We start from the raw sequence: 25,802 nt of genomic DNA, 5'->3' as shown, positions 1-25,802 counted from the left end.
GAACAAAACCATGCACTGTATGCCCAGCAGCAGAAGGGAGTCTGAGCAGTGATGTCAAAGTATACCATGATGTCACCACAATTCACAAAGAATTACAGTTAATGCCATGTGAAGTGGGGCCAAATTCAACACTTTCCCTCTTGGGTACTTCACAGTCTGAGAGACAGAAGCAAGGCCAGAGGTCAGGTCTTTGTATAATTTTGTTTCGCATTCTCCAGACACCCTAATTTTGGAAGCAGCGAAGAGAGAAGACAGCCTGTTAAAGAAAGGTCCCTGACCATCTGCAGAGAATGAATTCTAGTGTCTGGAAGCCCCAACGTCTACACTACAGTAATTCTTAAGCTCTCTCCTGGAGACTACTAGATAAACAAATTTTACTAAAAACAATATGCAAAAGGAAAAAAATCCAGATGTGTTTAGCAATAAATTTACACAAGAATGTGGCCAAATCTCTGGAATAAACAAGGAAGGAGAGATAGGGAGCACCTGAGAGTTTGAATACATGCTTGTTCCCTCTCAGAGTATTTAGTCAACCATCAGATGGATAAGATCCCTGTCTTCATGAAAAGCAGAGCAGAATAACTTCTTTTAAATATTTGCAACCTGAAAGACTAATTACTCTTCTTGGTGTCTCATAACACCAGCCTTGCTGTCTGGCTTTTCCTCGTTTGCTTTGTAACAAAAAAAAAAAAAAAAAGAACTTGGAGGCTAAGGTTATAGTTCAATTTAAGTGAAATGTTTGCATCAGGGCCTGAGTTCAATTCCCAGGCATAATATGTAAATGCATGCAGATATACATGCAAAGACACGTGAACACACGTGAGGCAAGAACCATGGGACCAGTGTGGATGACCAGTGTTCTTTTGAATGTATATGAACATGCTACTCAGGAGCATGTTTAAGCTCCAATTTGGAGCTTAAATTAGAATGGCTACCATATGTAGTCATTTGGGGCAAAGAGGAAAATTCTTCAAAATCACAATATGGCACCGTCGTCTGTGTCACTGCTCACAGACTGAATTCCCTCATTCATGCAATGTTTACTGTGCGCTGGCACCATTCTCAGAGGACTGAGATATAAGAATAAGATAGATAGCTGTCTTTGTCTTTGTAGTGTTATATTCTAGAAGACAGAAAAGAGATACTACACACACAAGTATATTATATTGTATCAAACTAGTGCTGCGAAATAAAGCAACAGAATGAGATCAGAGGACTAGGGGCTGGGATGAGATAGAGTATCCAGTCAGCTGAGACAGTGTCTTACTGGGACGGTAGATACTTTTGCAAGCAGGCTTGTAAAGAGACAAGAGGACCACTGTAAAATGTCTGCTATAACTTGGTCTTCAGGTGAGACTCCTAATAATGAGAGTCGGGAGGCCTCTGACTCTGTTGCCTGCTTTTGGGACCCATTTGTTCTGCCAGATTTCCTCATCTGACCTTGGTGGAGGAGGGAGTGCCTAGACTCACTGCAGCTTGATGTACCATGGCTGGCTACTATCCTTGGGGTGCCCACCTGGATCTGAAGAGAGGCAGTAGAGGAAGGAGGTGTGGATGGAGTGCGGTGGGGATAGGGGAGGTGGGGGTCTTGGGAAAGGGGGGAGAGAAGCAGCTTTGGTTAGAATGTAAAAACAAGAAAATAAATTTTTAGAAAAATCTCTAGATTTTTGTTAAGTCCAATTGCTTCATTACCTCCAATAATTCTTTGGGTTGGTAATACAAGTTATGATAAAAAAGGAATTAGGTATAAAACTTTGGATTTACCAAACTAGGATAGATAATAGAGTGTTTTCTCTGAATTTGTCAAATGCAAATGGACTAGACATTGTGAACATAATTCTTACCTGATAATAGTTCTTATTGCATATAGTTTTACTATGTTAGAATTAAACCCTTTTCTTTTGATTTAAACACAGGGGGAAATGTTGTGGACTATTTGTTTACATTGTGTGAAGAGAGATTACTGTGATTGGTTTAATAAAGAGCTGAATGGCCAATAGCTAGAAAAAAAGAAGAAAACTATCACACACACACACAAAACATGGAGAAGAACACTCGGGTCAGATTCAATAACTGGGGCTGTCCTCAGAGGAGAACACATTTTGTTCATTTGGAAAACTATCAGGAAAGTGAGTTAGAAAGAGATGGAGTCAGAAAGGAAACTCGGGTAAGTGAAGAAGGATCTTGCGAGTCCTTGTAAGCATGTGGGGTGAATACACGGGAGATGATTAGTCTGATAATTGAGGGCCGAGCTCTAGAAAAAAAGAGTACCGTGTATAAGGAGGATTCTTCTGGGAAAACTTTGTCTTCAGTAAAAAGGAGTTAATATTTTCACATACACACTTCTATTTTCTAGTGATACATTAGAATATGGGAGACCTGTACCCTTACCCCAGCTGGGCCAACGACCTATCAGCATCTCCCACTAGAGTGTGCATGTGGCTATCAACTGGATCCTAGCTACCTTAGAGTGGCCAGCCACTTATCAGCATCGCCTACTAGAGTGCATGTGGCTATATCTACGGGATCCTAGCTACCTTAGAGCAGCAGTGTTGCTTTAGGCAACAAGGTGTGACTGGCAGAACCATGAGCATCCTCCTTCCTCCTGTCTCTTGTGATTCTAGACTCTAAGACACAGTATGTCATAGTCTGGAGGTGATGTGGGAGTGATTTCTTATTAATAAAGAAACTGCCTAGGCCCCTTGATAAGGCCCACCCTTAGGTGGGTGGAGAAAACAGAGGAGAATTCTGGGAGAAGGAGGCTTAGTTGAGAGAGTCGCCATGATGCTCCCGCTCCAGACAGACGCAGGTTAAGATCCTCCCTGGTAAGCCAGCTCGTGGGCTACACAGAATATTAGAAATGGGTTAGAACAATATGTAAGAGCTAGCCAATAAGAAACTGGAACTAGCCGGGCCAGGCAGTGTTTGAAAGAATACAGTTTCCGTGTAATTATTTCTGGGCATAAGCTAGCCATGCAGGCGGCCGGGTGCCGGGGACGCAGCCCTGCCGCCGCTCCTATTTCAACATGGAGGGACCATACCCTAGTGATATTTAATGTTGCTCTTCCTGCACATCACACCTGACGATACCATGCCCCAGCAATGTGATCCCTGGGCAAGTACTTTTTAACCTTTCAGAAGGACCTCAGAATTTTTTTTTAAATGGATGTGATTTTAGTTAGTCTTCAGGATTATTCGGGCAATTAAGTGAGAAGACAAGTAATTACCTAAGTATAGGGAATATTTAGCAAATGTTAGTTACTTCAGTCTTTCTTTTTGCTTTTGCCCTTGTGACCGCTAGTCTTCATGAGCTTACTTCCCATTTTCTCTCACCTTTTCCTGTAAAACAGTAAGATTCATCCTGCTTGCCCTTGACAAAGACTATGCCTACAGTCTACCTGACTTCTCCATAGCACCTTAACAGCCAGCATAATGCTTAGAGTCACTTGATTTGGTTTAGTTGGGGTGTAATCAACAGCTTAGTGTGTCACTCCTCAGAGGGCATTTTCATGACAAATAAACAACCACATAAGTGGTTTTAAATCAATGATGTCTGTATTATTTTTTTTCCTTTGTGGACCCTGTATTTTGGAAGTTTCCAGCAACTCAAAACATTACATGTAATGCTTTGTTTTCCAATTTTATGACTTAAAGACCAGAGTTTGAAATTAAGAAATACATACAGCAAAGATCAGCCTTCGTCACATTTGTATAATTGAGGTAGTTGGTGTTTTGGTGACCTTATATGGTTTTATTGCAGATAAACATATTTCTCTTAGAGTTATGAAAATACTAAACCTAGCTCACAGGCTATTGTGGGTGCCATTGTGAGTTATGAGAGATCCTGTTTTCTCATTCTGGAAACTTAAATTAGAAATACCCCCTCCAAAAAATACATAAAGGAAGAACATTTGTAAAGGAAGAACATTTGGTGGCCATACAAACTGTAAGATATGGAGTTGTTGTTGTGGCTGCTATTGGGGGAGGTGGGGAGCAAGGAGGTGTGGACCACAGGTTTAGACTGGAGAGGACACCTCATTCATTTCCCACATGTGCTTCCAAGTCACAAACTGCACATGAATCCATGCATTCATCCATTCATGCATGCATGTTGTTCCAGCCATGGTGACCCAGACGACAGTATTCAATCTGGCCATTGCCATTGCCACAGAAATATTTTATAGTACACCTCTCCATGGTTCATGGCATTCTACAAGACAAAATTTTGAGGTTGTTACTTCCCAGCCATTTGATCTTGAGGATGTTAGCTTCTCAACCTCAGTGTTATAAGCTGTCCTTGAAATCATTCAAACATAAAAAAAGAAGTAATACTTGTGGAAAGATATTATTTGTGAAGAATTGTCTGAGAGAGAGGCAGCCAGTAATTTCACTGGCTCTGGAATGGTAAATGGGTTTGGTCTTCTCGTATGACAACCATAGTCTATTGGATTTGGCTCCTAGAGAATAATGGCTTGAAGCATCTCAGGCCACGCAAAAGCTCAGGGGCAAAGAAGCTGCAGTTGCTCGGCCATGTTTGCTCTGAGTCTAGGTGGGAAAAGTAGCTGCTCATGCGCCATAGATTTGCCTAGCCCAAGTGCCCGAGTGCCCACCCTGGGATTGGGGCAGACAGCCCCAGTGCTTTGTAACTAGATGATTTGTTTGGGCATCTTAAAAGGCCTTGTATCCAATGTTCTCTAACCATTATGCTTCATTAGAGGTTCTTGGGATATGCACCTGGGATCTGAGTTTTTTGGGGGTTTCCTGGATCTGTTTTTCATCCACTCATTACACAGGTACGAGTTATGTCTACTGCAAGGAACACCTCACCTATACACTTTTTTACCATTGCTCTTCTTTCTTCTATCCTATAGAGTTAAAATACAGACACAGAGCTTGCCCCACTTACCATGCAGCAAATCTACCCAAGTTTAGAGTGTGCACCTCATGTCTGGTTTTAGTCTTCCTAGCCTTGGCTTTTCTTTTGGCTTCATTTATCCACTTAAAAGTTTTTCATTGTATTACATCAGACATGATGTATATCTTATTGTGAAGATCTTAATCATGAAGAGTATAATTGGGTATTTTATACCTCCCCCACTTGTAAGCATAATCAGGAAATGAGGTATAAGTATATGTAAGAACATACTATGTCCCATATACTTTTGTCTGGATTAAATAATTCAGAGACACTCTGATCAGATTTGCAGTTTAGTTTTCCTTATTTGTCTCTCTCCCAGTGCTGAAAATAGAGGGGTTTAACAGTATCCTTACCTCATGGGTTGGATCAAGAAAAGCTTGACATCATTGGCTCAGTATTTGATGCTTGCAGCTGAGGTCTTTATGGGAAACCATTTGAACCAGGTCCAACATGAACCCATCTAAGAATATTTATCTAGGGTATAGCATCTGCTGATGACTTACATTTATTTATGTTATAAAAACTGACTGGTTTGTTTAATTTGTTTTCTTCTGTGACTTCTAGTCAAGATGTTTTTATACGGTACAGTATGTACAACATTCCAGTCTTGGGTTCCACCTGTTTGCTTGCGATCAGCTGTGGAAAGTGAAGGAAAAAAGCCATCTCTGTATGCGCTGAAGGCCTGCTGCCCAAAATCTACAAAATGTGTTGAAAGTCAGTGAGCTAGCTGGATCGTGGACTATGGTAGCTTGTTGAAGGAGACCCTTCCCTGCTGCATTTAGCTAGTCCTGGGAAGTGAAGGAGCATTGGCAGTGGTGTGGCCATGTTTTCTACTCCTAAGTAAAGGGCTGCCTATCTGCATGTATGAATGTGTTTATAAGAGAGCATATAAAACATCAGACACCTAAAGTGTTAAAGTCAAGAATGGTTTCTATTCATTGCTTATAAACATTCAAAAGGTTATTATTAATACTCATTTGCTGCAGGGCACTATTGGTGCTATTTTGCTTGTCTATACATTGTTTTTTGAATGTCTTATCCTTCATGGCACTCGAGATAAACATTGGGTGAACTTATCTACACTGTGCAATCATTTTGGATGGAGATGAGATTAGACCCCTGCTCCATCTGTTATTTAGTACCAGGATATGAAGAAGCTTCATCAGGCCAAAATATTCAGTGAGGTTTCTAGCCCTTTCCAGAAGATTTCTTGCAACTGCCAAAATAACGCGTGGTCATGATCTCACTTCAGTGTTGTGTCCAGAATGGGTGGGGTCTGGGGACTCCGTGACCTGAACACAGCCTTCTGGGACGTTTTACTAATAATAAGTGTAGGTGCACTTGGGAAATAGTCTCTAATAAACTCTAGCTCTTTACAGTAATTCCTGCTCAGGTGACAGTTCAGAGGTGTACAATGACCCCAATCATTTGTGGTATTTGTTCTGTGCACACAGATACATACATACACAATGCACATACTTTGTGCATGTGTGTGTGTGTGTTTGAGAGAGAGAGAGAGAGAGAGAGAGAGAGAGAGAGAGAGAGAGAGAGAGAGAGAGAGAGATATGATTGTCATCAATGACTCTGGCAAAAAGAAAAACTGAGTTTGCCTATCTGTACCCTGAACTGAAATTGTGAACCAGTCATTGTAGTTGGAATGTTGTGTTTCATCGCTTCCTCAGGACTTGCTGTGCATCTTAAATATCAGATATCACATAAAGCAGAAATACAAAGATCTACAATACCATGTCTATTTATTAGAAGGAAAGCATTCGGTTCTCTCCCAGAGTCTATGAGCCAGTCAAGGGGTTTATCCCAGTTAACAATGGCAGAAATGATTTCCACCTTGTGGAGTGGGCTTTAAATCCAATCAGAAAGTGGTTGATTGCTCTCATAGCATCTGTTCCACCATTGTACCAGGGGGTTCCAAGTCAGTACCAACTTAATTTGTCCATGTTTTATGACTCAGAAATGTAGTGTCTTCAACAACAGAATTTTAACATTGTGTTCCACGGGATAGCCAAGAACAATGGCAATGGGCTCTAATGATTGAAAGGGGTCTTGTGGGACTCCACTGATCAACAGCTCACAAAGACAACACATATCTCTGACACTGTGCTTTTTATTTATACGGTATCTGGGAAGTTTATTCTCTAGGAAGAAACAAAAACAAACAAACAAACAAAAACTGCACAGATCTCAAATTAGCCTCAGTGTGATACTCAGGCAAATATATTCATTGTTCAAACTCCATACCAGTTATGAATTGGGTTTGTATAAAAGAAAATTCCAAAAATAAAAGTGGTTTAAAATAATGTAGATATGTTCTCTCAGAAATAAAAAGAAGCTAAGAAGCTAAGATATAACCAGTCCCAGTGTGGCACAGAAGCTAGGCTCTGTCCTCTGTGCTGCTCTGTCCCTAGCCTGGGTCTTTCTTTCTTAAGGTTGTCTCATTTTTCCAAGATGGCTACAGGAGCCAGCAAGAAGGAAAGCAGACAGGGCAGTAGGGGACCTTCACGATAAGTCAGAGTCTTTAACTAGTCTTCCCAGGACACATTTTATTTCCACTTATATGGCAATAATTACAATTTAAATGTATGGTCAAGGAGAAATGTCTTCTTTTTTAACTGAAAATATTACCATCCCAATAAGATTAGAGCTGTATTACAGGGAAAGCATGGATGCATCTATGACAGAGTAACTCATAGTCTCTACTATCTATAAAGAAAAGCCTGAGGAAGAATGGAGCTAGATTCTGGATGAGTCTTTCTTTATACCAAGGATACTTAAATCAGAATTTGGAGGATCAGTAGGAGTACACCCAAGCAAAGAACTGAGCAGGAGGGTTCAATACAGAAAGTATAAAATGCTCAAAGGCACAGAAAGTTCTGGCATTATTCTTACCAACTCAGCCCATTTCTCCATTCCTAGTTACTTTCTTTTCTGTTAATTATAGATCTGAAAGTAACAGTTTAAATTTTAATTAATCTAATAGTAATTCAAATTTAATAGATTAAAACATGTCAGGAATGATCATCCTGATACAAGTGCAAACAATTTTCTACTTGCACCAAAAGAAGAGCATTCTATCTGATGATAAAGTAGTTCATGTTTTGAAACTAACTGAGTTTGAATATTTTGGCATCTTCGTAAGGGAATTGATACAGAGGAAAAGTAGAAAGGCAATTGTGTCAGGGAGCTCTTTGTGCTTTAAGCATTGAAATTAAGCGATGCTCTGTTAGAACTGACTTGCTTCATGTCTTACACTAAGCTGGGTTCTGGCCAAGTTACTCATATAATGTATCACCTCCTATTTAGCCATTCCTAATATGACTCTTACTTTGAATCTAAGAGAGCTAAATTGTTCTTTTCCCAACATGGTTTTGGAGCCATGAGAAGTCTTTAAAGTATGGAAGAACTTTCTGTGATTATCTGCTCTGGTTCCATTGAAGACATCAGTGTCCTTTAAATTTTTCCATTGAGAAACCTGCAAGTTCTACAAATTAAGAAATAGATCCAGTTATGTTTGAGACACCCGAGAGCAGAAATTCCCATGCCCACTGCCCATTTTGTCCTACATAGCTGAGGATCTTGTCACCTCAAACCTGTCTCTTTTCAGTCCTGGGCACAGAGCACTGAGGCAGACTGTGGTCCTCGGTCAGAATGTGCCATGTCTTCTCAAGTGAGTCAGTTCCAATAAAGAATCTAGTTTTGTGACCATTTTCTCCTGCCTCTGGGTTTTTCTTATTTCTAAGTAGCTGAGGTTGAATGCCACACTTTGGAAGGATACGCTGTAAATGTCACAGCCACATGTACCCCTGCAGTGTTTACTACAAATCTTCATCCCTTTCTAAGCTGAGAAGGTTCTTCCTCTATCAGATCTTCTGTTTCTCTCATCAAAGTCACTGTGTTTTATGCTTTGGGGATACTGTGTGTCTATATTTGTAGCTCGTCTCATGATTATCCTCTTGCTTTTATGGCTCATGATGATTTGGATATTGTCTTCTCCCAGCTAGACCAGACATCCCCTGCAGGTGGGCCCATACATGCTTAACTGTATCACCAAACTCTGCTTTTCATATAGTGCCGGACCCTTAGCAGAGCCTCGAAAATGTTACTTAGATGGTTAAATCACTTTTTAAAGTAGGTACTTCTGCAATTCCCCTTTCACAATGTCCTAAAAATGTAAGTACAGGTAAATACTGACCATTCATGTGGAGGCCTGTCTATGGATAAGAATGTTGAAAATAACGCTACTACAGTTCTGCAGAATCTGATCAAAGAAGCCCTAATGACTAGTGCTGAGCCTCTTGAAATGTCACTCCATTTCTTCTCATTAAGAACAATAATTGACATCAAAGCACGGCAAGGCTTTGGCATTAGCTCAATACAAAATTCCAGGATATGCAATCCACTGTCATATGGTGTCGTTGCTAGTTTCTAGCCAGCTTTTCTAACTATTTATTCTCTGTGCCCAACAGCCCCGCCTATTTCTCTCTCTTGCCTAGCTACTGACCATTCAGCTCTTTGTTAGACCAATCAGGTGTTGTAGGCAGGCAAAGTAACACAGCTTCACAGAGTTAAACAAATGAGACATAAAAAAATGCAACACATCTGTGCATCATTAAACAGATGTCCCACAGCATAAACAATTGTAACGCACCTTAAACTAACACTCTGCAACTATGGATCTGGCTTGTTTCTCTGACTTAAACATAGGAGAGAAATCGTCAAAGATACAAAGAAGCTTGCCTGCCTACCTGATAAAGGTATGGTTTCATTAATGCCTGATGTGGACGAACTATGGATGTTTTGCTGAGTGTATTTACGACATGACTCCTTATTCGCCAAGGACCCTTAGGCAAAACACATAACTTGAACTTTACAACAGGGATATCTTGCATGATCATTTTGAAAGTTAATGAGATGTTTGTTTTTGTTTTATACAGGAAAGAGCCAGGCAGAGTCATCCCTGGCAGACACACATAAACACACACACACACACACACACACACACACCTGTGTTAGTGTTACAATGTTGCTGAAAAAGCCTACTATCACAGCATTAAAGAAATGTTAACCTACAGATGAAGCACTCTTCCAGTTTCTTAAAATACAGTAATGAACCCAATGTGCAAAGCCCTTATGCAGTTTGTGTTCTAAGTAACATTCAGCACCTGGAGATCGTTGAGAAAATGTTTCCAGTTGCAGTCACTTTACATCTGTGGTATTCTGTAATTTGAGAGAGACCTCATTATTGACACTGAGAACGACTTTTGCACTAAAGTTATCATAACATCAGTAGTTCAGGATCTATTTTTACTTTCTCCCAGTCCTTCCCAGTCTCCATCCCCTGTCTTCTATAATCTTCCCACTTCTATACTTGAACGATAAAGATACTTCTGTCCATACTACAGATTTCCCCCTTATCTGGTTTGTATTTGATTAGCTCAGTCCCTTTAAAATCAAGTACATCTTGTGTCTCTCAGAGATGAGGGCCGTGTGTGTCATTTGGTAGCCATTGGTCTTGCCATCGATCCCTGCACGGGAAGTGCCTTGTTGAATTATACATTTCTCTTTCTCATTAGATTGTTGGCTGTGATCACCAGCTGGGAAGCACCGCCAAGGAGGATAACTGTGGGGTCTGCAACGGAGATGGGTCCACCTGCCGGCTGGTCCGAGGGCAGTATAAATCCCAGCTCTCGGCAACTAAATGTAAGACACTAAGAGATGGGCAGTTTGGTACTTTGTTGACTTGTTATTCAGTCCTCACCTAACTGTGGCCCCCCTCCACAACTGGTGAATAAAACATCTAGCAAAGTGGAGAAGAATCTGAAAATTTGGAGGGAACATGGTCCTGCCTTGTGGGTTCATGTGGAACAAGTCAGATCGCCAGTTGTAACCTGAAGGAGGGACCCTTTCCTTCTGAGGCACAGTGGGAGGGAACATTAGAAACAGCTGAGCTTTTCTGCTCAATGGGAATACAGACTTCATCCTAGCTCCTGTATGATATGTATTCTGATATTCCTGGTAGAAGTATCACAGAGAAAGTGGGACAATCAGAACGAACTCACCCCTACTACTGTAAAGTCACATGGCCCTCATTTTCAAGGTGGCCTGAGGGCAGTGCTGGCAATGGGTTCTTTCAGAGTTAATGTTGGGCCAAAGTTTGGTGAAGTCATTTAAGTTCTGTGAAGCCATTCAATGATCTTTGTGTCCTTCTCTCCCTATATCATCATGTAACATGGCTTATTCTACATGTATGTGCTTTGAACTCCACACTATCACCCCATGTGGTCTTTTTAGGAACCTTGTAAACAAGGTAGTCTTAATTTTCTGTTATAGCAGACATGACTGAGAACTTCCCAGATGCTATGACTTTCTCAGGTCACATAAAGAGCTAATAATTTGAGCTCAGAGTCTGATCCCAGTGCCTAAAAACCCACATTCCTCTACTATTCCATCATGCTGATTCTGGGTTTGTTAGATATTTATAAATTAGATAGATGGATAAACTCAGAAGACCAAGGGTAGCTTCCTAATTGAGTCTGTGAGAATAGAAGGCATAAATGCCAAGGTCTCTAAACCATGGAGCCACGTGTCCATGTGAATTATTATAATAGTCTCTTCTGAAAGGTTCACTGCACAGAAAGAAGCATGGCCTCTCTACTCAAGGGCATGGGTTTTGAGAGCCATTTTGACCCTGGTTTAATGTTTTTATTATCTACGATCCTTCAGTATGTCATTTCCTAATATCTATTTTAGTATGTCTCCACAGCCTGGGAAATCAGAATAAATTTTTGCCTGTGGTTTTGTTATCTTTACTTGTTGACTAGTCGGAGGAAAACAACTGACATGTGGCAGGTTTATGGCTTTAAACGGACCTGTAGGTCAAGAGGAAAGGCAGACAGAGTGCTTGTGGAAGCACTGGAAAAGCCAAGGAAAGGCACCTTGCCAAATGGGAGGAGCCTCTTGGGAAGAGAGGCAGGAAGAATGGCCAGGGATATTTAAGCAAATGAAATATTGTAGATGCCCACTTAGGAAGCTCACCACATTTTCACTGCCCTGGAGGAAGAGAAGAAATACGATTCTCTGAAAAACTAAAACTTCTAAGGACTCTGGCAGCTAACATGAAGGATGGGGTGACTCCGATATTGATAAAGCACATCCAGGCAAGAGCGTTCTTTGCTCATCTGTGTTGGTCATATATGTTGGTAGCTTTTTTTATGTGATGAAGAATTAAGGAAGTCAATAGATGGAAACCAGAAATGGGCAGAGGCAGCATTCCTTTGTAACCTCTGAAATTTGGGTTGAATAGTTTTATGGGGAAAAAATGCACTTCAAGGGCCAATTCTAACAGAATTCTCTAGGGAGTGCTGAAGAAGGAGAATCTTTCTAATTATTCGGTCCATAATTGAACTGGTGCCCATCATCCAGGAATGTGGGAATTGCCATTCAGCCCAAAAGTGTTGGTAGGCATTGTGCAGCAACTGCCCCCTGGTAACTCCTGAAAGCCTGTTTCAATAAAGGGTCTTCCTTTATCGTTGTGCCTATACCTTCCTGTTCCCATAGTGGAGGCAGAACAGTGTTTGGGCAGGCATTCTTCTCACCCTCCTACTGGGGGCACTCAGTAGTTCCCAGGCTCCCAGCCCCTGCAGGATAGGAAGAGAAGCTCTCATTGAACAAACCAGGGCAAGTTGAGAGCCATATGTCATCCCCCGTTCTACAAACGCATACCTCAGTGAAAGGGACTCCATTCAAGACCAACAGTGGGTAAATTATATAATACACAGCCTGATGATTATACCTAATGACAAAACGCAATTGATTCATTTACCTTAGCTCAGATGATGCCTCATGACAAAATGATTTATATCAATAAAGCCCGGCATGTCTATGCCCCTCACCACAATCTGTAGCAGATGCTCACCCAGCTGCCTCGCTTAGACTGTCTCCACCCCAGGAGAATCTCCTGCCCTGGATTCACAGACTTCAAGGCAGCCCACAGGCAAGGGTGATTAGTTGCTCAACAGGCAGTGTGCTGGCCAGGTGAGCATGCTCCACCCCTGAGGCTCTGGAGGAGCGCTGCCAGGTCTCCCCCCACGTCTTGCCAAAAGGAGCCATAAGCCAACCACATGCTCACTTCCAACTCCTAGCGCTCGGATTCCCCACACTGAACTCATTTTCTTTCCAAATTTATATCCAAGTTTTTTTTTCTTATGTTATCAAAACTCTTGGGAACAAAGGGAAAATAAAAGAGTGGAGAAAGACCATTGCAGAAAGCGCCAGAATGAAAAAGAAAAATAGGAGTAACTTATCAAAGTGCTGCTGGTGAAGGGAAAGGAAGCCACCATTTTATCAGAAGACACTGTAGTGCCTGCTCCTTTTTCATAGGGAAAGACCTAGTGATAATGGTCAGTTCTCCTTTCATACTCAACTTTTGACTTCTTCAGACCACTAGGAAAAATAACTAGCTAACTTTAGCTTGCTTTTGACTCTTAAAATGTAAAGGCTCGTTCCTCTCACAAGCTTTATTGACATGTGTGGTAGTTTGCGTCTTCTTAGACTGTTAGACCCTGATCCAGCCTGCTTGCTATGAATCTGCAAGCAGACCACAGAACTTTCGAATGTAGCTGTAGGTTTCAGTGCTACCAAGACAGCCTCAATCTCTCTCACCACACTCCTTGAATGGCAAGGGTCAAATAAACTAATTTATATCAAGATAAAATGAAGCTTCTCGAGGGTGTGCCTCTCAGACTATGACTCATGCTGACTTATAATGGCTGTGGGTTAGCATATTCCTGGACCTTCAGTATGGCTCAAAATTTTTGAGATGAATTATGTTTGTTATAAAACATGGGGACTCCTAAGTATAAAATACAGAAAATAAGTAAATAAAAAAAAAAAGTGGTAACAAAACTTTCCCCTCCTATATGACTACTTTGAGCTGTACTCATAATCCCTCCAAAGATGCCTGTCCATTCACTCAACAGTAGGCATTTAAGAGACACAGGCTATGCACTGATGAACTGTTCCTCATGCTAGAAACACAGCAAAGAACAAAACAGGCAAAAACCTATTTCTCCATGAGACTTACAGACTAGTATGAGGAACCCTCAGACAAACAGATAAACAAATAAAGTTCATGTGTGCCATTGGATACTAGGAGAGATGGAAAACGTTCATCAGGAAAAGGGAAGAACATAGGACTTGGATGAGCTGGCAGCCAGAGGCTGAAGAAGAGTCGCAGTTTTAATAGGTCAGTAAGAAAGGACTTGATGATCAGAAACTTGATACTTGATAGAGGTGGAAGGGGTCGTGATAACACAAGTCAGTTATTTGGCATTGTGGCAGATAGGAGAATTCTAAGCAGAAAGAAAGACAAATACAATGGCCCCAAGTATTTGTACCCTGTGACAAATTCCATGAGGGACAAGGAAGGGTTTGAAAAAGCCTAGAGAAATGTTGAAGGCAGGAAGGCAGCAGGGTGAGGAATGCCATGGGCAGTGTGGGGAGTTTTAAAGGAGTCTGGCTCTTAGTCGGAACAAGATTAGGATCCGTGGGGGATTTTGAACAGAATGGTTTGATGGGAGCCGAGTGTGGAGTTGGGATGACTATGGAAGGAGGGGGTGAAGTCTGGAGGTTATTGCAGGAAGCTAGGCCAGAAGCTTGGAGCAGTGGCTGTGGATAGGACAAGAAAGGTCCAGCTCTATATCTCCCGTATTTCTTCTTTTTTAAAATTTATTAGATGTTTTTAAAAAAAAATACCAATTCAAGTTCTTACTCTCTCCCCTCCTCCCATTCCCTCCACACACCCTCCCACCCCACCCCTATCCACTCCTCAGGGAGGGTGAGGCACATTGCTTTGGGGAAGGTCCAAGGCCCTCCCTACTATATTTAGGCTGAGCGGGGTTTACATCCAAAGAGATTAGGATCCCCAAGTAGGGATAAATCCTGGTGCCACTCACTGCCAGTGGCCCCACAGTCTGCCCCAGCCACGCAACTGTCAACCACATTCAGAGGGACTAGTTTGGTCCTATGCTTGTTCCTTCCCAGTCTGGCTGAAGTTGGTGAGCTCCCATTAGCTCAGGTAAACTGTTTCAGTGGGTGAACCCCTCATGGTCTTGACCTCTTTGCTCATATTCTCATTCCTCCCACTCTTCAATTGGACTTTAAGGATCTAGGATACCATTGATTGGGACATGCTCCGTTATTTCATGTACTGTAGAAAGAAGAAAGAAGCTGTCATTTAAACTAAGATTAGGGTACAACTTTCTGGTCACTATGGGTTTTTCCTTCATTCTTCATTTTTGATTAGTTTTACAGTTAGACATGTTTAATCATATAATACTTTTGTATACATGAAATAAATATAATATAATAATAAATATAAATAAAATGCAACTGAAGAAAATTGATAAGTAAAACTAAAACAAAACCTTTTCTCAGAACTGAGCTCTTTTTAAATTTCTCTTGGTATTGTGAGAGTTTCAAATTATGTGTATTATATTTATATTATTTCTACTCCACCAACTTCCCCCTCAAACTTCTCTCATGCCAAATTTATGACCTCTTCTTCTTTGATTATTACTGTTTTACACACACACACACACACACACACACACACACTGCTGGATTCATTTATTCCACTTACTGTTGCTATATGTATGTGCAGTGAGGGTGGATAGCTCTGCTAGCCTGTTTCTATGTAAGCTTGACACAGCTAGAGTAATTTTGGAAGGTAGAGGAACCTCAATTCAATTTCTTGATTCTACACCATCAAAATGCCTCATCGGTCTTGGCTATGTTACTTCTACAAGTCCCCAAATCAGGAAAGTGATCCCTTCAACTTTTAGTTATTCTTCTTTTGAAAGTAATTTTGGCTGTTCTGTTCTGATTCTTTGCTTTTCCGTGTAAATTTTATAGTCTTCTTATCTGCAAAAATTCTCCTGAGGACTTTGACTAGAAGTATGTTAATTCTACAGATTGACTTAGTAGAGAGGGAGTACTTGGCAACTTTAGTACATTAAGTCATTTGACCTGTTAGGATCTCATGTCTCTTCATTAATAGGGTCTGCTTCAGTTTCTTCATCAGTTATTACTAGTGCTCAGCATATAAATCCTATAGCTTTTAGGTTTATTCCTTTTGTATTTTTCATCAATTACAAATGGTACTATATTTTTTATTTACTTCTTCAATCACACATTACAATTTATACAAATGTAATCAGTTATTTATTATGTTTGTCATGTGTTTTGCTGTCTAGCTAAATTCACTTGCTAGTCCTATGAGTTTTGGTAAATGATGGGATTTTCTGCATAAATAATCATCTTATTTACTGATAAGGATATTTTTCTTCACCATTGTAAATTTTGTAAATTTGTGGCCCAAATATTTTTGACCCTTCCTTTGTCCCGGGCATCTGATGCACTGATAAGGAAGTGAATTGGCATCCTCCTCATTCCCATCTCAAGGAGAAAGTATTTCATTTCTCACTACTGAGTATCACAAAAGCTGAAGGTTTTTTTTTAAAAAAAAAAAAAAAACAAGGATTCTACTTTAAATTGACAAAATTCATACCCACGCACTCCCCCAACACACAGACACACACACACACACAAACACATTGTACGCACACTCTTCTGAGAGTTATTATCCTGGATAGATATCAAATTTGATTAAGTTTCCTTTATGGCTCACTTGGTGCCATCATGTAGCTTCTGTTCTATCCTTTTCTTGTGACAAATTGCATTAATTGGTTTTTAGATAAAGAACTAGCCCTGCATTCCTAGGACAGACCCTCCATGGTCTTATTAACTGGGATAAACTGGTCCAAAGATAAACTCTACTTACTCATGGCTAGTTTTTCCATAGATTGATAATTAATTTGCCAAAATTTGTTGAGAGATTTTATATGTTTTTTTAAAAATGAAATCCACTAGTCTGTATTTGGACATAGGATACTGTTTGTGATTGGTTGGAGATCTTTCTAAGGCTGGCCTCATATAACAAGTTTGGAAATGTTCCCTTATATGTTATTTTTTTAGAAAAATATATGAAATTGATATTATTAATATTTATTATTTCTTCTTCAAATGCATGGTAGCATTCACTAGTGAAATCTTATGGGGCTAAAGATTTTTTTCAATACTTAACTTTCTGAACATATGGAATATGGTTATACTGACTATTTTAATGTCCAGTCTGTGTTTTGATTGATGGATTTTTCACTTTAGTTGGGCTATATTTTTGGGTTCTTTACATGTCTGGTAATTTTTGACTGGATGCCAGTCATCGCAGATTTTACTTTGTTGGGTATGGGATATTTTTGTATTCCTATAAATATGCTTAAGCTTTGTTCTGGGAGCAGTTAAGTTACTTGAACTCAACGTGATCTTTTTTGAGTCTTACAATTTGGTAGGTGGGAGCAAAGCCATGCTTGGCCTAGAGTTAATTGTACCCTTCTATAAGGCAAGAGCCTTCTAAATACTCAATGTTCTGTGAATTACAATGTCTTCAAGACTGTCCAGTGGAATAAGACATGGTTCTTAGCCCTGTGTGATTGCAGTATATCCATAATTCTTTGTGTTGTTCTTTTCCCAAGCTAAGCAAGTGTCCTCACTTTTATGCATTGATACATAATGTTTCAGGACCAACTTAGGTCTTCAAAATTCTCTCTCTCTCTCTCTCTCTCTCTCTCTCTCTCTCTCTCTCTCTCTCTCTCTCTCTCTCTCTCTCTCTCTCTCTCTCTCTCTNTCTCTCTCTCTCTCTCTCTCTCTCTCTCTCTCTCTCTCTCTCTCTCTCTCTCTCTCTCTCTCTCTCTCTCTCTCTCTCTCTCTCTCTCTCCTGAAACTTTTTTCAAGAAATTTTAACTCCTTCCATTGTTTAGACTCTTACGTTTGTCTTTTCAGACTTTGCAAATCTCTTCCAGAGTTCCTACTCTCAGAGACACAACCAGAAAACCTGTTCAAGGAAATAAAACAATGAAATACTAGGCTGTACCTTCTCTGCTTCCTGCCCTTCTCTATCTAAGGCCTGGTGTCTTAAACAGCATGGTTTCATACAATTTTGTCTGACTTTTTAGTTGTTTTAGGCATGATGTTAAAACTGGTCCCTATTCTTCTTGGCTGGGTACTTCAGCCATCTTTGCAATTATGTAGAATAGCAGTCCCCAACCTTCCTAATGCAATGACCCTTTAATACAGTTCATCAGGTTGCAGTGAAATTATTTCATTGCCAAATTCATTTTGCTACTGTTATGAGCCACAGTGTAAATATCTGATATACAAGAAATCTGATAACTTGACTCCTTTTATGGGGATGTTGTGTGGTCCTTCAAGTCTCATTATCTAGCAGTCTCTACAGCTTTTTCCCAGGGTTTAAGGAATCTGTTCTGCTATTGCCATGGAAATTTCTTCCATATTTCTGGCTCTCGTTTTACATGTATACCAGCTAGTTTTTAATGTGATATTTTGTAAATTTTTAAAATCTTATACAGTCATACCATGCAATTTTGCTGTTAGTATCTATGCAGCTGAAGAGGGATGAGGCAGGATTACAGCCTGCATAGCAGAGAATTTAAGACGTTATTGTGCAATTGTCCTAATATAAAATATGAGTGTGTGTTCCTCTTAGAATCAATGAAGTCAAATATTTTAACAATAGAGCTTATTCTGATTAAATGTAATTTTGGATAGCACTCCAGTTTTTGGCCTAGACCCCTAAAAAGATAAAAATTTTTCCAGTTGATAATAGAGCGAGTATTGCTTGGCCTGCCCCACATATATCTTTCATTATGCAATTACTGATAAACTTGGGTGGGATAGAAGGCTGAAAGGGCTTAAATGTTAAGCCTCTTCTGTTTTGTTGGATATGCTTTTAGAGCACTAAAATTGAGATAAGGGTTTAAAAGACACCATCAAAACTTTCTTAATACTGGCAGGCTTTTTGTGTTAACCATAATCATCCTTTCATTTAAAAAACAAGATCAAGTATTATCTCCAGGGAAGAGTCCTATAAATTGTGAACCTAACAGCAGATCTAATACTAAGATAAACTTGGACATCAAAATAAGAAACCTGTGTTTGCAAAGTATTAGCTTTTCACCTTTCTCTGATTCATCAGTTCAGGACACCGACAGAATTTAAAACTTCATTCAAATGCTCTATAAAGAGAAGTGAAGAAAGTACCTGCCACACTATAAAATTTTCAAATAAATCCTTTAAGTACATTTCTTGGTAACAATTGGCTTGTGAAATGTCAGTTGCCACCCAGGTATGTGAAATGGCAGAATTCATGATTCCTATGAAGAGCTTGTCCACGGAACCCAACAATGTGTTATCTAATCTCTCTTAAAATGTTGATTAGTAACCCAGAACTATGTCCCAAAGACTGGCATCATAGTTCTGTCTGCAAAGTTAGACTAGGTTAGGACAGATGCAGTAGAGCAAGAAAGAGTGTGCCTTTGTAGGACAGGGCATTCAGAGGAATGGGTGGCCTGGTGAGAGATGTGACCGCCTTCCCCACCAACCACACTGGTTACACTAGTCACCCAGGAAGTAGGCAGCACAACACATCCTACGCTGGAACTTTTTAAACACCCCTGTGCATAGCAGGGACAATAACTACAAGAATCTTTCAATCCACACTAAAGCAATGAGAGTTTATGGTTAAATGCAATAATGTATCACAGTTAGAAGAACAGCTTTTGCTGATAGCATGCAGAAATTAAATTTTTCACATTTTCCTTTTTTATATTTTAATAATTGATAATTTCACACATGAGTAAGACTGTGGTCATATCATTTTACTCCACCCTTCCCCACACAACTCTTCCCATGAACTTCCTACTATCCCCACTCAAATTCAAGGACCATTTGTAATTATTATACAACCATTATAGACTATGTATCCAACCTATTGAGTCTGAATAGCATTGCCTATATGCATATGTTTAGGAGTGACCACTTAGGATGCTCACATCAGGAGCCTGTTTCCCAGGTTCTATGCTGACACATCAGGTGCTGTTAACAATTCTTAGGATACAGGCGTTGGACATACCCTGAGTTCAACAGAATGGATGGAATGTGATCCATTAGCAATCATTAGCAATCATCAGGTTGCTAAGGAACTCATAGAAACTAATGAAAGAGTGCTGAGAATTTCCCTGGATAGGATATAGTCAACAGGTTTCCCTATATTTCCCTAGAGCCATTTTCTCAGGATCCAAAGATTGGGACTAATGGTTCACCCATTTATTTGAGTCCGTACTCTCTCACATAAAACATGACATATGAGAGACTCTTACAAACTTCCTAGAACACAGTGATGAGTTGACTGATTCCTAGTGACTGCCGGAGTCATCTCACCACACAAGAGCAGACTACGGCTCCTCCAACCCCTGTGTTGTGTTCTGCACATCACTCTAGCACCCGTGTTAACCCATTTTCCTCCTTGACTAGGGACTTGCAGAAGGGCGTCAAAAGCTACTCCTTCCCTCTTGTCTGGTGGGCTTTTTTCATCCTGCCTTATACCCTCTGCAGCCTTCAGGGTTCCTCCCTGCTCTTCGCTCTGAAGCATACAAACTTTAAGGCATCAGCCAAAAGACAATGTTACCGCCCCAGTATGAGGAATGCGAGATACTTCCAACAAAGACGAATGGGCCCATGGGCCGTGCGGGGGTCAGAGGACTGCTGCTGAGCAGAGCAGGGCCAAACAGAAAGCTTCCCTCTCACGTGGACTTTACTTGACCTGCTGATAAACAAAGACTAGCTATTTCCAGAAATCCCATTGTTTCAACTTCTTTTGAATTTCTTTTGCAAACTTCCAAATGCATGTCTTTTTGAAACTTAAGGTTCTGCAGGCCCAACCTTAATGTCCCTGTGTTCCTCTTCTGTTTTTCCGTTATTCAGTTTGCTTTCTATGCCCCAAAGTACTCGCTCTCAGAAATACAGCCTTTTATTCAACAACAGATGGCCTTCAAAACAACAATAAATGTATAATGTAGGTAGAACATTCAACAGCCTTGATAAATGTAACCTCTTCAGGGCAGGAATGAAGACTCATGACCTCGGTCAGCAGGTTGTGTCCTAGGGAACCTGCAGTGTTTGATGGCACATAAAATAAAAGTCTTCCAGCGCCATGCAGACCTGGTGCCTGTGGAAAACAGAAGAAGCTATTGAAACTGAAGTTAGCGACAGTTGTGAGCTGCCATGTGGGTGTTGGGAATTGAACCCCAGGGCCTGTGGAAGAGCAATCAGTACTCTTAATCACTGAGCCATCTCTCAGCCTCTCTGCCCCCATTTCTTAAGGAATCTTTTTTTAATATAATTTTTTATTGAAAAAAAATTTCCGCCTCCTCCCCGCCTCCCATTTCCCTCCCCATCTCCCTTTCTCCCCCCCCTCTCATCTCCCCCTCCCTCCACTCCTCTCCCCCTCCCTCTCCAGTCTGAAGGGCAGTCAGGGTTCCCTGCCCTGTGGGAAGTCCAAAGTCCTCCCCGCTCCATCCTGGTCTAGGAAGGTGAACATCCAAACTGGCTAGGCTCCCACAAAGCCAGAACATGAAGTAGGATCAAAACCCAGTGCCATTGTCCTTGGCTTCTCAGCAGCCCTCATTGTCCACCATATTCAGAGAGTCCGGTTTTATCCCATGCTTTTTCAGTCGCAGTCCAGCTGGCCTTGGTGAGCTCACAATAGATCAGCCCCACTGTCTCCGTGGGTGGGTGCACCCCTCGTGGTCCTGACTTCTTTGCTCATATTTTCCCTCCTTCTGCTCCTCCTTGGGACATTGGGAGCTCAGTCCGGTGCTCCAGTGTGGGTCTCTGTCTCTATCTCCATCCATCTCCAGATGAAGGTTCTATGGTGATATGCAAGATATTCATCAGTATGGCTATAGGATAGGGTCATTTCAGGTTCCCTGTCCTCAGCTGCCCCAGGAACTAACTGGGGACATCGCCCTGGGCACCTGGGAGCCCCTCTAGCACCAAGTCTCTTGCCAACCCTAAGATGGCTCCCTTAATTAAGATATGTGCTTCCCTGCTCCCCTATCCAACCTTCCTTTATCCCAAACATCCCGTTTCCCAAGTTCCCCCCAACCTCCCCTTCTCACTTTTCTCTCCCCATCTCCTCTTAAGGAATCTTGAACAGAAATGAGGAAAATAAAGGTACTGAATACTTACTCTGTTCCAGGCAACATATTTATATGTGTATCTGCTCTTCATGCCTGTGTACGGCAGTAGTAGATGTTACCTATTCATGCCTGTGTATGGCAATAGTACATGTTACCTTCTCTTAGAGGCATAGGAGCTGAGTGAGACTCATTAGGTAGCTTCTGAGGCTCACTACCTGCATCCACTGAGAATCTTTTGTTTAAACCTATTTATCCCACTATTATGATGATATCTAATGTTAGAAACATAAGCAGCAATAGATAGTCACACCCAATTTCTGGATATAATGGCTCATTTTAAAGAACTTACCTATTTTTGTCTCTCAAGTGCTTTTCTCTCCACTTGGCCTTACTTTTGTCACCATGCTTCTGGAGAGTCTATTCCTTCATCATGAAATCCTCTTTGTTCATGTCGCCTGTCATGGGTGAAACAGACTTTGTCGTGAAAATGAGCCTGCGGCAAATGTAATTATAAGGCATTGTCAGAGATGGCGTTTCCAGTGGCTGTGTCTATAGTGTTGACAGGGTGGGGGTCATCTACCTCTAATTACTTTTTGAGGGTTTATTTTTATTGTGAATTATGTGTAGGTGTGTGTGTGTGTGGACATGAGTTTGTACATGTGAATGAAGGTACCTGAGGAGGCCAAAGGTGTCCCATTCCCTGGAGCCGGAGTTACACATGGTTGTGGGCCGCCTGATGTGGGTGCTGGCAACTGAACTCAGGTTCTCTGCAAGAGCAGCAAGAGCTCTAAACCACTGAGCTATCTCTCCAGTCTCCCGTTTTTTGAATCTATGCATCGCGTGAATGTATGTATCAGTAGGATACCCCATGGTAGAATAACCTTTGATTCAGCCAGATTTTTAAAGGTATTTTGAAACAGAGATGGTAAATGTGGAGATATATTAGATCAACATTGACCAGGCTTTCACAGTAGTTCATTAAGAATGAAAGTAGTTTATAGTCACGAAGGGAAAGGAAGGGTTTTGAAGGTTCAGAGCACACAAATGTATTTTCCCTTCCTAGTCTGCTCCACTTAGCCAAGATGCTTTAACAGAGAGAGATGCAAATTCTGATAACGTACATCATTCTTTGAACTAGGACTTATTTTTATTTTTAATCCAGTGCAAATGTTGTAATTCAGGAAAATTTGATAGCATTATAAAATTAAAAGGAGTCCCTTACAAATTCATTTTGAAATCAAAATTAGGGGGTGCTGAGAAGATGACTTAGTAGGTCAAGATAATACTGTTTTTGCAGAACACTCAGGTTTCGTTTTCAGTAGCCAAGTCACGTGACTTGCAATAGCTCTGGGAATCTGCCATCCTCTTCCATCCTCTTCCGGTCTTCATGGGCAACGCCCTCACTTGAGCACATATCCCCACCTGGAGACAGACTCACACACACACACTTAAAAATAAAACAAATCTTTTTTTTAAATAAAGCATATTTACTTTAAGAGGCCCAATTCCCCTAAGCTAAGCAGCAACTGGCCTCTTTGGCATTTATTTTATTTTATTGAGCTATACATTTTTCTCTGCATGTTTTATTTTGGAGAAAGCAGACTTTTGGATTCTAAAGCATTGGCTTCACATTTCAAAAACTAAAAGGAAAAGGTTTTAAATCTACTGTCCCTGCCTTTTTAAGGGAGACACTCAGTGATTTTGTGTCAGATTCTGTGCTTTTAAAGTTTCGCTGTTTCTCTCTAGCGGATGACACCGTGGTTGCCATTCCTTACGGAAGCAGACACATCCGCCTCGTCTTAAAGGGGCCAGATCATTTGTGTAAGTAGAGCCTCTGTTTCCCTTGCGGGGGGGAGGGGGACTGGATGTTTTCGTTTCTATTATTAATTTTTGTTACCAGAAAGGAGAAAAGTTCAAGAGAACCAATCTCTGTGTGCTAGGACAGCGTGAATGGCTTCTGTCTATAATTGGTGGCCTGATGATCGTCTCTAAGCACAGTCATCCTGAAAACTATGAAACAGATGGCTCCAGTGGGTTGTCCGTGGGCTGTGCGCCTGAATGGGTCACCAAGCCTTGTGGCGGCTATGTCTCTGTCTACTTCCTCTATAGTCACCCTTCCCTTTTCCTCACCTCTCTTTTCCTTTCCCTCCTTCTAGAATTCATTTCTTCCCCATTCTTTTCCTTTTCCTTCCATATTTTAAATCTTTACTTCATCAATCCACAAATATGTGGAAGAAACAAACAACCTACCTTTAAAACAAACCTTTGAAGAAAAATTAATTCTGTGTATTAATTAAGAGCCCTCATATCGTGAAGATAAATGGTAGGATTTGGGGTTAACAGGTAATAAGGCTGTTAAATGGTCGCTGGGTCCAGGTAGGGTTTGTCTATAAGAACTGATTGTCAGTGGTGCCAAGGTTCTGATAGCCAGTCACATCTTATTCCTTATGGTTTAGTGACATTTAGATAGAGATCTATAGATTCCAACAAGAACATTATGGTCCGTTATAAAGACAAAGGGGGTTGATAATATTTCCTCTGAAGTTCGTTCTCACTGCTTTCAGTTGTTCCTCTGAGCACTGCTGGTCCCCTCCACTCAGCCCATCTCTGAATTTCCTCCTCCTCTTCCACACAATGCCCACGAAGCCAGTTTAAGTAGCAGGGATTATTTTCTGGCAATTAGACTACAAAGATCATTATAATCAGATTAAACAAGAGGAAGCTAGACCAGTGTCTAGAAAAGTTAACATATCCTACTAATTATTCTGAAAAACAAACACATTTAATCAAAGAGGTGAAGTTTGAAAGATTGTGTGAAGTCAGGAGTAAGCGAGGAACCATTTAGGCAAAACAAGAAAACAGAGATAAGTCATCCTTATATGGACCCAAGTTCTTTTCCCTGAGCAGCCCAGTGAAGTCCAGGGTTCACTTGTCAAAAGATAATAGATGTGTGCACTTTTTACCATTCAAAGATTTGTTTATCCCCTTGAGGAGAGGACACAGCTAGCTGCTCTTATAACAACCACACTCCAAAATGGGAAGTTTGTGAGCAGTGACGGAGACTGAAATAAAATAGCCAGGCTGAGATCATCGCCACACGGGAAAATAACTTGATGTTGCCGAAGAAATATATTTATAAATATGATAGTCTCCTGCATTTCCCAGTTTTACGATTGCCGAGGAGCTGAAGAATTGGGGGTACAGGAAGATGGCTCAGTTTGTAAGGTGCTTGCTGTGCAAGCATGAGGGTCTGAGTTCAGATTTCCCAACATCCATGTAAGAAGCCAGATAATAAAGCAGTATGTGTCTGCAATCATAGCGCTGGAGGCACAGATGTGCTGGCTCCCCAGAGCTTATTAGCCTGCCAATATCACCCAATAAATGAGCCCCAGGTCCAATGAGAGACCCTGTCTCAAGAAATTAAGACGCAAAGTGATAGAGACACCCAACATCAACACTGTCCTCTACACACACCCCATAAACACACACACACACACACACACACAATGCATACACAAAGATGCACAAAAGCCAAAGAATTGGCTCTATTTTCTTGAACTGTCCTAAACAATGACTAGGTAAGCTACAAATGATACTCATGAATGAGGAAATGCAATATGAGATCTGCTTTTCCCCAGTGAGCATGCTGCCTACACTAGATAGGTAGGCAGTACCAAGTGGTCAGTCCTGAATTCTCTCTCTCTCTCTCTCTCTCTCTCTCTCTCTCTCTCTCTCTCTCTCTCTCTCTCTCTCTC

The 25,802-nt window shown here is 40.9% G+C and overlaps 1 protein-coding gene across 1 annotated transcript in view; it reads left to right on the top strand.

The window, feature by feature from the left end:
• The window catches only part of Adamtsl1 (ADAMTS like 1), a 919,831-nt gene that overhangs the window by 668,968 nt on the left and 225,061 nt on the right, over positions 1 to 25,802 (top strand). Inside the window, exons 6-7 of the mRNA XM_050157409.1 lie at positions 10,507 to 10,633; positions 23,794 to 23,868. Coding sequence (XP_050013366.1) covers positions 10,507 to 10,633; positions 23,794 to 23,868 — 202 coding nt within the window. The remainder of the gene's footprint in view (positions 1 to 10,506; positions 10,634 to 23,793; positions 23,869 to 25,802) is intronic.

The sequence above is a fragment of the Alexandromys fortis genome, unplaced genomic scaffold (genome assembly GCF_014885135.2).
Source record: "Alexandromys fortis isolate MF-2015 unplaced genomic scaffold, M_Fortis_MF-2015_v1.1 scaffold_64, whole genome shotgun sequence".
NCBI lineage: Eukaryota > Metazoa > Chordata > Mammalia > Rodentia > Cricetidae > Alexandromys > Alexandromys fortis.
Note: the sequence above shows the minus strand (reverse complement) of the source record. Positions and strands in the feature narration are given on the sequence as shown.